We start from the raw sequence: 17,098 nt of genomic DNA, 5'->3' as shown, positions 1-17,098 counted from the left end.
GCTGCTTCTCAACCAAACTCTGGACCTAACCTGATTCAGCCTAGCGCACCTCTCACTAGCTACCCCACAGTGTTTGGAGCAGACAGCGACCGAAGTCTCGATACCTCCGCTCGACAGCCGTCACCGCCGAGTTTCACCGCAGCCCAATGTCTCCCGGTAGAGAGCAAAAAGCAGAGAGCAGGCAACCAGCAAAAGGACAAGACCCGAGACTCGACGACTGTGCTCCGTGTCCTGGACACTTCGGACACGCCTGTCGGACCGTTTCAACCTTGAGCCTCATTACTGCATGGCGTCATGATCCCGGAGATCCGGATAGACCTCGGCCGTGTGTGCTCCTCTGCCAGATGCCAATCATGCCTTGCCAGGGCATTGTAAGCCATCAAAGGCTTGTTTATTGTTTATTTGGACCTTGGCTGACACGCTCTGCAAATTTATCAATCTGGTAGTGGTACAGCAGCACCGCATGGTACCTCTGTCTCCGGCATGTAGAGTCCCTGTAGATCTGGAGATATCAGATGGCTACAGATGGTCGCGGCGCAAGCGGAGAAAGCTGTCGGACCAGATCATCATCCCTTGATGCATGTTTGCCATCCACTATTTTGAACCTTTGGGCCCTAAACATGTGGGCTACAATTCAGTTGACATCGGCTCACACACGATCGTGTGGAATGTTGTGGTTGGCCGTGGGGACTGCCCGAACGGAAAAGAATTACAGTCGAGCTTGTCTCCTGGCGTTCCGTTCACACTGAGTCCTTGGGCTGCAAAGAGAGTTTCCACATTCGGACCTACAAAGTACGTTATTCTCACCTCATGTCTTGATAGTACTTGGTGCGTCCGTCTACTAAAGCAGAGGGACACCTTCTCGGCAACGGAACCGGGACTTCCTCTGACACCCGTAATTCAGAAGGCTGAGCAGATATTCCAGAAAAAGGTGCCGGCCCTGCCTTCAAGATGGCATTGGACCAGTATGTGACTTTGTAGGATGCTGTTCCAAATGTTCCAGTTGATCCGACTGATACGGCAGACCTGCGGCGAGGCGTTGTTATCAACTGGAGATTCCAGACCGGCACTGCCGGCTCCCCGTGGACCTCGACAGGCATCCTCACGGTGGAGCCATGGGAAGCTGAATGAAGAATCTTTGAACCCCCAAAACCTGGAGAAGCACGGAGCCACGGATCTACGTACGGGCACAACGGGATAAAACGCAGGTACGTCGGCGTGCTCGGGGTAAGCACTCGGGGCACGGCCCAATGATGAACAAGATCTGTAAGATGATGCTCGAGATCTCTCCCATATGTCCCGAACTGAAGGAAGGCTCTCGACGCTACACAAAGTCTCGGGTCTAAGAAAAGCCAGGCCTTCCGGAAGAATGGATGCATGGCAAAAGGACCCTCGCCGCTCCGTCCTATCGCTCCGCTATCGAGGGCAGTGATCTGTGTGGGCAGTGGCGGGCTGAAGTTTGCTGGGGTTGGTGGATGGCGGGATACGTCGGGACGTTCGGATGGAGGTATCGATACATGATGGGCAGATGTGGGACATTGGGGTCGTCGCTGTGACAGGTGGACCAAGTGGGGTTGCCGCTGTGGAACCCTCTGTTCGCGGGTTGGCCGGATCTCAGGCTCGGCAAGGTACAGCGCATTAAGCGGGTGCATAAGCCTCGCCACAAGTACACTGTGCCAGACAGTGCACACAACGAGGGGTCCTGTCGACAGGGGGGGATCTGGGTGCGGATGTGTCGTGCCATCCCCAACAAGATCCCAATTTTTTTTTTGGCGAGCGACGAAGCAGCCGCCAGCCGTGGATTCGCAGGGAGACAGCCGAATTGCGTTGGGCCTTTTTACGCGTTGCCATCCCCCAAGGTCGACACCAGTGGAGGGACCACATCCACATCTCCACCCGATCCGGGAACCACGAGGGGCTTCTAAACTGCTGCTGACTGCTGCTTGCTTTCCTCCGGTTGCTGTTCTCCTTCCTTTCCGTCCGCTTCCTTCTCCTGAGATTGATCTTGTTCCCCCGCCACCGCCCTTCCCCGCCATCTCTCGCCGCCCCTCCTCCCTGGGCTGATAATACACTTCCCACCCACTCTCCTGGGCTTGAGAAGACACGAACGAACGAACGATCCAAGGGCAGGTCTATCTTAGGATTCCAGTCCCTCCCTCCTCTCCCACCTGCCACCTCCCATCAGTCCCTGTAAGCCTGCCTCCTATCTTGCAACCTATGGCACCCTCCCCCACCACCCCCCTCGTGCTGTGCCAGTAGTTCGTTTGCTCACCATCCAGTCAGCATTGTCTTCGCGGTTTTCGACGCAGAAAAGCGAATTGTTGCAGGCAGTTTGATTCTTGAACTCTCCCAAATCGTTGTGCTGGTATGTGATCTTTTTTTTTTTTTTGGTATTTGATCGTCTGGCTGGCTCACCGCCAAATTGGAGACGAGACGAGGGGGGGTGGTGCCATTGGCTTGCAACAGAAAGCTAACAAGACCCAGGGAGTTCATAAGAGACCAACAAGTCCACTTCTTTATTAGATACGATACCCCTATATCTTTCATAATGTACGGTTCCGGGACCGGCCCTCAGACGGGCGCCGTCACACCTAGATCGTCAGCCTCGCTTCGTCCCCTTACAGTTTCCCACGGCTCTCTCGAGACGACGTTTTTGATACCCACTGGCCTTCATTACCATGCCTCCGAGCTCAAGACCCGTTTCACTGCCAGCTTACCTGCGCCTACCGACGATTTGGCTCTGGACGATGAACCATCTTCGATCCCGGAGCTGGTGGCTAGATTTATGGGCTTCATTGCCAACGAAGTGGCCGAGGGCGAGGATGATGCACAGGGCTCGTATGAAGAAGTGCTCAAGCTCATTCTTAACGAGTTTGAGAGAGCATTCCTCAGGGGTAACGATGTCCACGCGCTTGTCGCGAACCTGGAGGGCATCGATGCCAAGAAGTTGGAGGTGATCCGCAGCTACTTTGCTGCTAGATCTGCCACAAACAGGGCGATGAAATCCCACCAGTCTGCTCTTTTCCGTGCTGCCGATGAGGACGCTGCCCGGATCTACAATATCTTCGGTGGACAAGGCAACATTGAGGAGTACTTCGATGAGCTCCGGGAGTTGCACACCACCTACCCATCATTTGTCGGCGAGCTCATTTCCAATGCCGCCGAGCTCCTTCAAACACTTTCCAGCCACCCCAGTGCTGAGAAGCTGTACAGCAAGGGTTTGGATATCACCCACTGGCTCCACCACCCCGAATCGACACCAGATCTGGATTACATGGTCTCAGCGCCTGTCAGTTTCCCGCTCATTGGTCTCGTGCAGTTGGCCCATTACGCTGTCACCTGCAAAGTCCTGGGCCTCCACCCCGGTATTCTTCGGGAGAGAGTCACTGGCTCCACTGGTCACTCCCAGGGTATCGTTTTGGCTGCCATTACTGCGGCTTGCGACTCGTGGGAGTCCTTTGAGGAGCTTTCCAAGTCCGCCTTGACCATTCTCTTCTGGATTGGTGCCCGCAGTCAGCAAGCTTTCCCCAAGACGTCTATGACCCCCACCCTGCTCCAGGATGCCGTTGACAACGGAGAGGGTGTGCCCACCCCTATGCTCAGTGTTCGCGATCTGCCCCAAAGCGAGGTTCAGAAGCACATTGACCTCACAAATCAGTATCTGCCAGCCGATCAGCACATCTCTATTGCCCTGATCAACAGCCCCCGAAATGTGGTTGTTGCCGGTCCTCCAAAGTCCCTCTGCGGTCTGAATGCTCAGCTCAGGAAGGTCAAGGCTGCCACCGGCATTGACCAGGCCAAGATCCCCCACACGCAAAGAAAGGTTCGCTTTGTCAACCGCTTCTTGCCTATCACGGCTCCTTTCCACAGCAAGTACCTGGAGGATGCCACGAGCTTGATTGACGAGGATCTTAAGACCGTCAAGATCGACGCCTCGTCACTCGGCTCGGCTGTGTATGACACCAACACTGGGAAGGACATTCGTGACTCTGTCAAGGGCAATGTTGTCCCGGCTTTGGTTCGCATGATCACCAGCGAGGTTGTCAACTGGGAGAAGGCCACCGTTTTCCCGCAAGCCACCCACATCTTGGACTTTGGTCCGGGAGGTATCTCGGGCCTCGGTGTTCTCACCAGCAGAAGCAAGGATGGCACCGGTGTTCGCGTCATCCTGGCTGGCACCGTCAGCGGGACCGTCCCCGAGGTTGGCTACAAGTCTGAGCTCTTCGACCGTGATGAGGAGCACGCTGTCAAGTACGCTGTTGATTGGGTAAAGGCGTATGGGCCTCAGCTCGTCAAGACTTCCAGCGGGCGGACCTATGTCAGCACCAAGATGAGCAGACTGCTTGGTCTCCCGCCACTTCTGGTCGCTGGTATGACCCCTACCACCGTCCCCTGGGACTTCGTGGCCGCCACCATGAACGCTGGGTATCAGATTGAGTTGGCCGGTGGCGGTTACTACAATGCCAAGACTATGACCGCTGCTATCCACAAGATCGAGCAGGCCATTCCTGCCGGTCGCGGTATCACTGTCAACCTCATTTACGTCAACCCCCGTGCTATGGGCTGGCAAATCCCGCTCCTTGGCAGGCTCAGATCCGAGGGTGTTCCCATTGAAGGTTTGACCATCGGTGCCGGTGTTCCCTCCATCGAGGTTGCTCAGGAGTATATTGAGACGCTTGGCTTGAAGCACATCTCGTTCAAGCCAGGTTCCAGTGAGGCCATCCAGGCCGTTATCAACATTGCCAAGGCCAACCCCGACTTCCCTGTCATTCTCCAGTGGACTGGTGGCAGAGGTGGTGGTCATCACTCGTATGAGGATTTCCACGCCCCCATCCTTACCATGTACGGCCGTATCCGCCGCCAGGAAAATCTCATCCTGGTTGCTGGCAGCGGTTTCGGTGGTGCTGACGATACCTATCCCTACCTCACCGGTGAATGGTCCACCAAGTATGGCTACCCCCCCATGCCATATGATGGTTGCATGTTCGGCAGCCGCATGATGGTTGCCAAGGAAGCGCACACGAGCAAGGCTGCCAAGCAAGCCATCGTCGATGCCCCAGGTCTTGATGATGCTGCTTGGGAGAACACTTATAAGGGAGCAGCTGGCGGTGTTATCACTGTCATGTCTGAAATGGGTGAGCCCATCCACAAGCTCGCCACCCGCGGTGTTCTCTTCTGGGCCGAGATGGACCAGAAGATTTTCAGCCTCCCCAAGGAGAAGCGCCTCGTCGAGCTCAAGAAACAGAAGAGCTATATCATCAAGAAGCTCAACGAAGACTTCCACAAGGTGTGGTTCGGTCAGAAGAAGGACGGAACCGCCGTGGATCTCGAGGACATGACCTACGGCGAGGTTGTGCGCCGCATGGTTGCCCTCCTCTATGTCGAGGATGAGAAGCGCTGGATCGACCCATCCTATGCCAAGCTCACGGGTGACTTCATCCACCGTCTTGAGGAGCGCTTCACCACTTCTGCTGGCCAGCCATCTCACTTGCAGAGCTATGCCGACCTGGACGAGCCCTTCGCTGCCGTCGAGCGTATCCTCTCGCACTACCCTGATGCTGAGACCCAGCTCATCAACGCCCAAGATGTTCAGCACTTCTTGCTCCTGTGCAAGCGTCGTGGCCAGAAGCCTGTCACTTTCGTCCCCACTCTCGACGGCGATTTCGAGTTCTTCTTCAAGAAGGATTCTCTCTGGCAGTCTGAGGACCTTGGTGCCGTTATCGGCAAGGATGTTGGCAGGACCTGCATTCTGCAAGGTCCCATGGCGGCTAAGCACGCCACCAAGGTTGACGAGCCCATCAAGGAGATTCTAGACAACATTCATGAGGGTCACATCAAGGGTCTCACCAAGGACCTCTACGGCGGTGATGCTTCCAAGATTCCCACCGTGGAGTACTTCGGTGGTGATCTCATTGACAAGCCACTTCCGTTGGATATTGACGGCCTCACCATCGCTGTTGACGCCAGCAAGCACACCTACCGCTTGAGCTCATCTCCGGCGACGGAACTCCCTGATGTTGAGTCTTGGATCAACATGCTTGCCGGTACTGAGCGCAACTGGAGATACGCCCTGCTTCGGTCCGAGGTCATTGTTCAGGGGCAAAAGTACCAGACCAACCCGATGAAGAAGATCTTTGCTCCGGCCAGAGGCTTGTTTGTTGAGATCACCAACCCTGATGATCCTGCCAAGACTGTCATCGTGGTCAAGGAGCAGCCTCGCCATAACCGCTATGTCGAGGTTATTGAGGTCAAGCTTGATGGCAAGGATGAGATTGTCGTCAGCTTGATCAAGGATACCACTGCCCTTGGCAAGTCGGTCGCCCTGCCGCTCCGCTTCAAGTACCGCCCTGAAGCTGGGTATGCTCCTATTCACGAGGTTATGGAGAACCGCAACAACCACATCAAGGAGTTCTACTGGCGTGCATGGTTTGGTGATGAGAAGTTTGATCTCGATGCTCCTGTCACCAGCAAGTTCGACGGCGGCAAGACTGTCATCACCAGCGAGGCCATCAACGACTTCGTCCATGCCGTTGGCAACACCGGCGAGGCTTTCGTCGACAGACCCGAGAAGATCATGTATGCCCCCATGGACTTTGCCATTGTCGTTGGCTGGAAGGCTATCACCAAGCCTATCTTCCCTCGCACCATTGACGGTGACCTGCTCAAGCTTGTCCATCTCTCCAATGCCTTCCGCATGATGCCAGGTGCCGAGCCTCTGAAGAAGGGCGATGAGGTCCACACCACCGCCCAGATCAACGCCGTCATCAACCAAGAGTCTGGAAAGATGGTCGAGGTATGCGGCACCATCACACGTGATGGCGAAGCTGTCATGGAGGTCACTTCTCAGTTCCTGTACCGCGGTGTCTACAACGACTTCGAGAACACTTTCCAGCGCAAGGTCGAGACGCCCATGCAGGTGCACCTCGCTAGCACCAAGGATGTCGCCGTCCTTCGCTCCAAGCAGTGGTTTGTTCTTGACGATGCTAGCCCTGATATCGAGCTCCTTGGACAGACTTTGATCTTCCGTCTGCACAGTTTGGTCAGGTTCAAGAACAGGAACGTCTTCAGCCACGTGGAGACCCGTGGCCAGGTTCTTGTGGAGCTTCCCACCAAGGAGATCATTCAGGTTGCTACCGTCGACTACGAGGCCGGTGAATCCCACGGCAACCCAGTCATTGACTACCTCCAGCGCAACGGATCTTCCATCGAGCAGCCCATCAACTTTGAGAACCCCATTCCTCTCAGCGGCAAGACCCCTCTCCAGCTGCGCGCCCCTGCTTCCAACGAGACTTATGCCCGCGTCTCTGGTGACTACAACCCCATTCACGTCTCTCGCGTCTTTGCCGCTTATGCCAACCTGCCCGGCACTATCACACACGGCATGTACTCCAGCGCTGCCGTCCGCAGCTTGGTTGAGACCTGGGCCGCTGAGAACAAGGTTGGTCGCGTTCGCAGCTTCCACGCTTCTCTTACTGGCATGGTTCTTCCTCATGACGATCTCAATGTCAAGCTGCAGCACGTCGGTATGGTTGCCGGTCGCAAGATCATCAAGGTCGAGGCCAGCAACAAGGAGACGGAGGAGAAGGTCCTTCTCGGCGAGGCCGAGATTGAGCAGCCTGTGACGGCTTATGTCTTCACTGGTCAAGGTTCTCAGGAGCAAGGCATGGGTATGGACTTGTACAACAGCAGTCCTGTTGCCAAGGACGTTTGGGACCGTGCCGACAACTACCTCTTGGATACTTATGGTAAGTGTCACTTTTGCATTTTCGCCTCGCTGTGTGGCATGTTACTAACAGGCTGCAGGCTTTGCCATCTCCAACATCGTCAAGAACAACCCCAAGGAGCTCACCATTCACTTCGGTGGTCCCCGCGGCAAGGCCATCCGTCAAAACTACATGGCCATGACCTTCGAGACAGTTGCCGCCGATGGCTCCGTCAGATCTGAGCGCATTTTCAAGGAGATCGACGAGAAGACCACATCGTACACCTACCGTTCACCAACGGGTCTGCTTTCCGCCACCCAGTTCACACAGCCCGCCCTGACCTTGATGGAGAAGGCAAGTTTCGAGGACATGAAGGCCAAGGGTCTTGTGCCCAGGGATAGCACCTTTGCTGGTCACTCTCTTGGAGAGTACTCTGCTCTGGCTGCTCTCGCAGATGTCATGCCCATCGAGTCTTTGGTCTCTGTTGTCTTCTACCGCGGTCTGACCATGCAAGTCGCTGTCGAGCGTGACGAGCAGGGTCGCTCCAACTACAGCATGTGCGCCGTCAACCCCAGCCGCATCAGCAAGACCTTCAACGAGGAGGCGCTTCGCTTCGTGGTCAGCAACATTGCGGAGAGCACCGGCTGGCTCTTGGAAATCGTCAATTTCAACATCGCCAACATGCAGTATGTGTGCGCCGGTGACCTCCGTGCCCTCGACACCCTCGCTGGCGTTACCAACTACCTCAAGCACATGAAGATCGACATTGAGCAGATGCGCAAGGACTTCCAGCCCGAGATGGTCAAGGAGAAGCTGGTGGAGATCATCCAGGCGTGTGCCAAGGAGACCGAAGCCAAACCTAAGCCCCTGGAACTCGAGCGCGGGTTCGCCACCATCCCTCTCAAGGGTATCGACGTGCCCTTCCACTCTACTTTCTTGCGGTCTGGTGTCAAGCCCTTCAGGAGTTTCTTGCTCAAGAAGATCAAGCAAACCACCATCGACCCTGCCAAGCTCATTGGCAAGTACATCCCCAACGTGACGGCCAAGCCGTTTGAGTTGACCAAGGAGTATTTTGAGGATGTGTACCGCCTGACCAACTCGCCCAGAATCGGCCACATCCTGGCCAACTGGGAGAAGTACTCTGAGGATGGTGCCGCGGCCCTTCAAGGAGAGGCGTAAATGAATTCAAACTAATGGGTGGATGGGACGATTATGTGAAAAGGAAATGGCAAGGAAAATCGGTTTCTCTACCAAAGCATGGCTGCATGGAACTTTTTCTTTTTCTCATTGTAGATGTTGTACATTTTTTCTTGTACTCTTTGATGAACCCGCACATTTTTGTAATGCGTGTCATGTATGGGCAGGCGGTCTAACGGAGCGTTTTTGGGAATTTGGTTTGGTTTGGTTTGGTTTTTATCGGTTTTTAGAAGTCATAAGATTTTACAGGAGAGGAGAAATAGAGCCTGTGGGCGGTACAAGCCGTAAAATGTGTTGGCGTTGCGCTGCGTTGTGTTGTGTGTTGCTATGTGAAGTTATTCGCAACCCCTTGATGGCGAACAACAGCAATAGACAACCTCATGAGGCGCCCTTACAAAAGTCCCAACGGCGGCTTCGAGAAGCTGACGTCTCTTTCCCCGCAATGAAATGTCATGAAACTTGGGCTCTTGTGGGCACTCTGGATGTCAGACAAGCAAAGCCCCTGGGTAAGGGGAAATCGGAAAGGGTTGTGTGTACAAAGTGGCGTTTTCCAAGGGTCCCCTTGTTTTGGAAATTTTGGGGATGATGGATGATGGGGTGGGTACTTGGTTTGCCGTACGAGTCAGCGCGATCGGGAAGACCTTGCGTGGGAGTTGGGGGTCTACAACACTACGAAGGCACCGGACGAATGGGGGGAATTTTCTTGGAGGATGTTGTTGTGGGGTATAGGGCTCAACATTGGGGGATGTGGTTTCTGCCCATGTAGAAAAGGTGGAGATGGGGGGGGGTGGAGGTGGTGTTGAGTCTGGCTCTCAACAATGCGCACACTGTGGTTGATGGCGGAGCTGGTTTCGGGTTCGGGCATCCGGAAGGGGTTCTCGCCAGGTAGAGTTTTTGGGGTTTGGGAATGGACGGATGGTTCTTTTGGTGGCGACGGCGATGGTGATGTCTGCAGATTTTGGCGGAAAGGGCTGACAGAATTCTCGGTGATTTTTTGGTCGAGACAGAGCTTCACCCACCGACATTTATTTTGTCTTTTTATCAACCCTGTCCTCGTGATGGATGTACACAAGGCGCTGGGGTTGGGCATAGTTTCCATTATGGGCGAGTTTGTGTTGCTGTGTTGATAGAACTAGATCATGTCTAGGTTGGCTGAACATGCTTTTAAAACTAAGCATATCATCTCAGTTTTTGAAGAGCTCATCAACTGGGTGTGGTGTAGTGGTTAATTGGGAGTCAATTGGGCAAGTGAGTGAGTGAAGGGTGGATGGAGTGTGAGTCTGGATTTGAGACTGCCGAGCACTGCGCACTTACACAAACTCTGGCCTTCCCAATTGGGAAGCAGCCACAGAGCACAGAGCACCTGCTCTCAAACTCACACCAAGCACTCAGTCAAGTTCCTGTCACAAACATGAGATGAACACACAAGCGGCCAAGTCATTCTGTCTAGTTCTTTCCGTTGTCTTTGCAGCAATTATCTATCTTATACCTATCATTCTATCATCATCCACCTTTACCCCTTTCCAAAACCTCCTCACCAGACATGCATATATACCTATCACCGCATCTCAACTCCATGCAAATGCCAAAACGTGAAACATATTGATGAATGTTTTAATGTTGTGTTGGTATGTATGTATGTATAGTTGTTGTATATGTATCGACAAAAGAAAATGCTTTGACGTTTCTGTCCATCTGTGACTGCCTTCGTCCCTGTGAGAGGAGAGTAGTTGGGTTAGAGTGCAAGAAAGAAAGTAAAGCCCCTGGTGAGAGCCACGCATATATGCCAGTACAAGTCACCCCCATCATGTGAGCTCATCCCCCTCCTCCAATTCATATCATTTCCATTTCCATCATAACACGCCATTCCACCACCATCCAAGCCCATATTCCAACAAAAACAAAAAGAAAAAAAAAGAAAAGAGTAAAAAACAACGTGAAATGCTCCAATAAATGCTACCGTAGATGCCCATGATCATGATGAAATACCCAAATAGATGTCAGAAAAAAGAAGAAGAAAAAAAAAAAAGGAAAAATTTTTCTTGTCATCATGCTGCCGACAACCTATCCCATACCCAACCATTCCCCTCCATATGCGTTTGTGAGAGTGTGTGTTGAGTGCGCCTGTCCCCCCTTTTCGCCAAGTGTCTGTTGGTGATGAACGATGATGAGAAAACAAAAAGAAACGCCATGTCCATTAAACATCCATGCTGACCCGGATTAGTTCCTTTCCAAAAAAGAAAAACAAACAAGAAATCGCTGTCGTGATAATAATAGCAGCCAAAGGGCAAATGACACAATGAAAAACGCTTTTTAAAGTAGACAGGATGGTGAAAAGAAAAACAAGAAAAGGGCCCAGATATAGAACACGAATGAAAAAACACACGGAAAACTCCACAAGGGAAATAAGAGGCGAAACGTCGTCATCGGTGCCCCGTGTTCTCAACCATCTCAGATCAAGGAGGCGTCGCCATGTTCTCCTTATGGGTTCCCAGAACTTTGGGAACCTGTCCGTCTCGTGGTTGGGCAGCAACACGTGGCAGCTGTGTCGGGCGCCGAAAACCACTGACAGGGAGAAGGAAAGCCGGAAAGTAGGGTGTTCCAACCACATCCAACCGCCTTTCGGCCCGAGTACATGACATTGCCGGTGGCAAGGAAAAAGTTCAAAAAAAGACTGCAGCTCAAAGTGTGCAGTCGGTCGGTCTAGTAGACCGGCATGGGATTCGCGAATCGCAGAGGGCTCGATGGTGCCGAGGGCGGGCGGTCACTTGAGTGGGAGTGCCGCCGGCCGAAAATGCTCTGCATGATAGCCCTGGGGTTGATGTTCTCAAAGCTGACCGTCTTGTGAATCAAGGGAACGGGAATGTGGTGGACCTTCTTGGTCTGCCATCGCTCCTTGATGCAGTCATCCACGAGAGTCATGAGCCCGGTAGACATAATGACACTGAGGAATCAAGTTAGCAAGCTGCCCGTGTACAAAATTCAGGAGGTGGAAAGAAAGCTTACTCGGCAACATCAGTGATGGCATCCACGATGGTCTCATCGGCGATCCACATGAAGCAAGGAGGCACCCAGCCACCAGCGTTCTCGTCAGCGAGCACCTGGCTGGGAGACCTTGTCTCAGGAACGATATGCGCGACCGGCGCGCTGGAGTTCCCGTCTCGGATCAAGTGGAAGGACACCGAGTTCAGCTGCTTGTCAAAGTGACGCTTCCAGCTGTACTTGTGGCCCCACCACTCAAATTCGTAGCGCTTGTTGTTCTTGCTGCCCCGACGATGCACATCCACGCGGGCATAGTTGCTGAACTCAAGCTTGATGGTGTTGGTAGGCTGCGGCCTCTGGGCCTTGTGATGATCGAGTGACAGACGAGACAAGTTACTCCGATCGTGGAAGATCTCATCATCGGCATCGGAAGTTGAGTAGCCCGTGCCAGGGCGGCCCAAGGCTGCCATGCCCGACTTCGCGCGGCGAAGAGCCGGCTTTCCACCACCCAAGTTCTTGATCGCGGTCGACATGGAGCGCTTCAGCGTTGGCCTCTCATCGTGATCCCTGGATTGGGGCCTCGAAGGAGCGCCCGGCTCAGTGTACTTGCGCTTCGAGTTGCAAACCTCGCGACCAGAATCCCTCGAGTACCGACGAAGCGAGAATTCCCGCTTGGCCAGATCGTACATGCGAAGATGGAAGAGCTGGATGGCCGTTCTCCTCCGTCCCGTCACCACTGTGTCGATCCGCAAGTTCATGTTTCCGTCGGAAGTAAACTCATCATGGCGAATTGTCAGGCGGTTGAGCGAGGGGAAGAGTTTGGCGAAGTCTTGGGGGGTTGAAGGGCGGACATTGGGCTCGACAAGCTCGCGGCGGTACACGGGAAGCGGCGGGATGCTGTTGTACTCGTAGTCCAACGACTTGTCGTCCAGGGTGGCAATATCCTCAGATGAAGCTGTCGTCGAGGCATATGTCTCGACGGAGGAGCGCGAGTCGAGGGAAGTGGTAGGGCTGACATCGTTTCGGTAGTCGTAACTCCTGGACGTACCACTGCTTCCTGTCGATGCGGGGGAGCGCTTCAAGCCAGAGGGACGGGGCGAGGTGTAGAGGGAGGTGGGCGCAGTTGAGTTAGAGCCATATGAGTCGTTACTCCTCCTATTTCGAGATTCCTGGCTGGTGGAGGAGTGACTTGAGCGTGTTTGCCTTTTGGGGGGAGTAGGAGGAGGCATATTGGAGGATGGTGAGGGGTGTGTGTGTGAGAAGGTGGTGAGAGTAGAGTGAAGAAGGGGTGGGGAGGGTGGTGAGAGCGTGAGGGGAAAAGAGGTGAGGGGTTTGTTCAGACGAGGTGTCCGAGTTATGGCTGTTGTTGTTGCTGTTCTTGATGGTGAAGTGGGGAAGAAAAGGGGGGTCCCGAGCTTGGAGGGCCGGTGGGGGCTCAGTATGGTCTTATAGAAAGTGACCCAATATCCAGGGGATGGCGGATTGGGCGGCAGCGAGCTCAGCGCCGTTGAAGACCTTGGGAATTGGAAAGGGTCCGGAATAGTATGCCGGAGTCGAGCCAGGGGGGGGGGGCTGCAACTACAGAGACAGGGTTGCAGCTGCGTTGTTCGGGGTCTGCAGGTGTCAGGTAACTTCTTAGGTTAGGTCGGGCATTAAACGCGGGGAGCTGGCGTCGTGCGTTTTGCTGAGGTGCCGTGGTTGCTTTGAATCCTCGACAGGTCGAACGAACAAATAGATTCGGGGCGGCAGAAAAGTGAACAGGTGGGTTGTGCAGATGTAGACGCACAAGCAGAAGCAGGAGCAGAAGCAGAAGCAGAGATGCCTTGATGCGTTGATACGTTGATGCGTCGCGGCGTTGGATGAAGTGTCTTGGGATGCTTCACTAGCGGTTGACAGATCATACAGGGCCCAGATAGTGTAGAAGCACTTCAGGTCGATGGATGGGGACGTCGTGATTTTAAGAATTCCTACCATGTAAAAGAGCCTGGTGCAACCCCATTAATGCTGCTGCATAGAACGCTCAGGAAAAACGGACCTCCCCCCTTCGTGCCCCAGGCCAGCCAGGATGGTGCGGTCATCGGAGACGGGCAGATGAGGTGCACATAGAGGCAGTACATGCCATCGCCCTCATCCGCCCATTTGTGCTTCACCATCACCAGCCACTTGCAGAGATGCAGGACGTGGCAGGTGAGTTGTGATTAGTGCGCCGTCGTCATTGGCCAGAAAGTATCCATAAGCACACGGTAGCGATTGGTCCACCTTTCACAGCATCTCCTCATTGGGAATCCTCAGGTGGTACTTAGTGCGTGGGAGGAGTGAGGGAGGACCGTTGACAGTTCCCTTCAATCCAAACTCCAATTTGCGTACCGAATCTGTAGATGCAGTCCGTAAAAGTCGCTCATGCCCCCCGTCCAGGTAGAGGTCCACGTGGGGGCGTAGGGAAAAGACACCAAACTGGTAACGCCGGAACATGCCACTCATGCAGCTACCGTGGGCTGTTGGGACAGTGCCAAACGCTCGGAGGGTCCCCTAACATTCTGGCCTCCTGACACTGCAGGAAGGGATCATTCTCAATGGGATGACGCTGACACTTTCTTCGGACTTGAGCGGCAGCTGCTGCTCTTGCGCTGAAACATTTTTTTCCCTACTTTACAGCCGGAGCATTTTTTTCCAACCTCTCTCATCGAACAACCACAACGATGTGCGACGAACCGTTCACATCAGCTGGCTTTGTCACGGGCACGTTCGAAATACGGGCACACGCAAACCCTGCATGTCTCCAAGTCCACCATCCTGACAGCATCAGTCATCCTGCTGCGGTTGGCAGCAGACATCCCGGGTCATCGACGTAATGTTTCTGCAGCATCGCCCAAGGTAACGCTGCGTTGCGTTGCACTGTCGACAAGGTCGGCATCGTTTCGATTGCACTTCATTCCAACAACACAGCAGTCATGTCGAGATATCCTATTCTTGCAGCAAATGGTGGACATGGACAACGAAGCGCTCGTAGCAAACCGGCTGGCTTCCTGGTTCCTTCTCGTCTCTTCTAGTCAACCGATGCCGTGGACGTCGCCGTAACCACAACCCCTATTTCTGAATGTTATCAACGACATCTGCTTGGCTGATCAGAGAATTGCATATGGCGGCTATCATGGCATTCTCAAAACTACCTTGCTGGGATATCCTTGGACAACAGAGCACGGCAACACGGACGACGTCCCCTAGGACCAGAGAGTGCAGGGCGTCACCAGCCACAGTCCTCACCAACAGGCTGTACGTGGCAGCTGCATCAGCGGGAAGAAAAAACGCCAGAAGCGCCTGTCGACGCCGGTACCTTTGACGGAGCCCAACCATACTGAGTCCCATGCTCAAAGGCACAAGCTGTGGTGAAAGGGTGGGCAACGCGTGAGGGGACGGGAATCGAGGCTTGCATAGGCCATCCGGGCCCCATTGGCTGCGACCAAATCGTGGGGAAGGCCTGCAACCACCGACGACGGATTTCTCATGAACACACCACTTACTCAACGATGCAACTATCACCATCCAATTGAACGTCAATGGCCTCGGGAAAGCCATGCCCAGCCCACCTGGGCTATCTGCTGCCAATGAGCGCACGGTCTCCCGCTGAAAGATAGAACACCCACTGTTTTGTTGTGGGACTTGTCCAAAGCTGAAGCTTGAATGTTTGGAGGATCAACAGCTTCAACAAGGACAACGAGGGGCCAGCTATCTAGTGCCGCGCTCACTTGTGCGTTGTGTTTCTCGGAGAATGGTTGTTACGGCATCACAAGCGTGGATGCTCCGGTCGGCGAAGACTACTTGCTCGGCAGCATGTCATGGCATGAGATGGTCTGTTTGCCGAGCCCAACCTCTTCAAAGAGTTGAACGAGCTGGCAGCGACCAAGTCACCTCAATCCAGATCTGCTCACTGGCCAAAGTCTTGAGATGGCCGTTTAGAGCTTGGCGCTGTGGGCTATTCTCCGCATATGGAGTAGCGACTGTTCCCCTATGCAGGCCAGGGCCATTGAGCGTCCGCCATTCTTTTTATGTTGACTTGTGTCAAGCGTTCATTCGTCAACATATCGGGCCTCAACACCAACCCCAGCACGCCAGCACGTGGCCGACAACGCTTCTTTCCTTGATGCCATTCGCGAGCTGGGGCTGTTTATCTGTTCATTTGCAAGGCTTTCGCAACATGGCTCCGCTCTGTCGTCCTGCTGCCCGAAGAGACCCGTATCACTGGGGAGACACTACCCAAAATGCTGACATTGCGAGGTGGACTGCGGGCTGACTGATGATTCCCAGGGATCGCTTTTGGCGCCTGAATCTGGGGTGAAAGAAGGCGACCAGATCAAATCTGTCCGGGGAGGTTTTCCTATGTCTCAGATGCCCATCCATCACGGCTGCTGCCGGTGTCATCCCGCCGGGGGGGAGCGGCGGGGGGGGGGGAATGATGAGCACATATCTTCCTCATACAGAAACTGCCCTGACTTCACCGTAGCTCGGCGTTTGGGGACAGGCGCGCGAGATCGCGAAAGGGCTTTGGATGGGGCTCCTGGCGATCAGGTGTATGAGACTGGTCTCTGTTGATCTGCCGTGGAAACGCGGCTATTTCATGTGGATGTGTGAAGGATCTCGTCCGATCTCCGGTGGACTGGTCACCTCATACCCAGAGTACTGCCACACAAGCTGATGCGCAGTCTCCTCAGCTGACGTTGACTGTCGAGGTCTAAAGAAGGCTGTTCCCCTTCACCGTCTGTGATCATCCAAGTTGTCGGATGGTGCCCTTGTTATCCTCGAATGCCGTACCCGCTGGTTTGGAAAGGCTCTCTGAGCCTTGACCGGCGTGACAGGTGATGATCCTGTGCATTGCGATTTGCCTCCTTGATGGCTCGGTCATGACCTAGACGCGTACAAGTGTACCACCAGCAAGAGGCCAGCTGCGGGTGGCAGCGCACTTGGCCGTCCGCTCGTTCACAGAGGAATTGCTGCTTGTGACGCATCTGACGCAATTGGTGCTCATGCCCAATGACAGGTCTCACGGTTGATCGCTTTGGGTATTCCTTCCAATGCCCACCTAGATATCCGAGCCTGGACCGTTCTGGCAGCGGGTCATCACGGAAAGTCATTGTCGCTTGCGAGGCGAGGTAGTTGTCTTGACTATTAAAGGTGCGACAAAGGCGAGAAGACGGCATGGGGCATGGGACCCTCCTGTT

At 54.2% G+C, this 17,098-nt stretch overlaps 3 protein-coding genes across 3 annotated transcripts; 2 read left to right on the top strand and 1 right to left on the bottom strand.

Moving 5' to 3' along the window:
• Positions 1-1,730: 1,730 nt before the first annotated feature.
• Positions 1,731-2,523, top strand: QC763_123305 (uncharacterized protein; the record flags this gene model as incomplete). The annotated part of the gene is made up of 3 exons (XM_062908895.1): positions 1,731-1,797; positions 2,280-2,365; positions 2,485-2,523. 3 exons carry the CDS (start codon positions 1,731-1,733, stop codon positions 2,521-2,523), a joined length of 192 nt encoding a protein of 63 aa, XP_062772062.1.
• A 25-nt stretch (positions 2,524-2,548) lies between these two features.
• Positions 2,549-9,208, top strand: FAS1_1 (beta subunit of fatty acid synthetase; the record flags this gene model as incomplete). The annotated part of the gene is made up of 2 exons (XM_062908894.1): positions 2,549-7,745; positions 7,804-9,208. The coding sequence occupies 2 exons, from the start codon at positions 2,549-2,551 to the stop codon at positions 8,880-8,882; spliced, it is 6,276 nt and encodes a 2,091-aa protein (XP_062772061.1). The 3' UTR covers positions 8,883-9,208.
• A 1,320-nt stretch (positions 9,209-10,528) lies between these two features.
• On the bottom strand, positions 10,529-13,835 carry QC763_123290 (uncharacterized protein). Its single transcript, XM_062908893.1, has 2 exons — positions 11,907-13,835; positions 10,529-11,844 (listed from the first exon to the last, which is right to left on the bottom strand). The coding sequence occupies exons 1-2, from the start codon at positions 13,109-13,111 to the stop codon at positions 11,604-11,606; spliced, it is 1,446 nt and encodes a 481-aa protein (XP_062772060.1). The 5' UTR covers positions 13,112-13,835; the 3' UTR covers positions 10,529-11,603.
• Between the last annotated feature and the right edge of the window lie 3,263 nt (positions 13,836-17,098).

This window comes from Podospora pseudopauciseta, chromosome 1 (assembly GCF_035222475.1).
Source record: "Podospora pseudopauciseta strain CBS 411.78 chromosome 1, whole genome shotgun sequence".
Classification (NCBI taxonomy): domain Eukaryota; kingdom Fungi; phylum Ascomycota; class Sordariomycetes; order Sordariales; family Podosporaceae; genus Podospora; species Podospora pseudopauciseta.
The sequence above is the reverse complement of the archived record's forward strand: the minus strand, read 5'-3'. Positions and strand labels throughout refer to the sequence as shown.

Coding starts and splice junctions, on each gene's coding strand:
- QC763_123290 (XM_062908893.1), bottom strand. CDS start 13,111: ATGCCTCCTCCTACTCCCCCCAAAAGGCAAACACGCTCAAGTCACTCC. Junction 11,845..11,906: donor GCCATCACTGATGTTGCCGA/GTAAGCTTTCTT, acceptor TTGATTCCTCAG/TGTCATTATGTCTACCGGGC.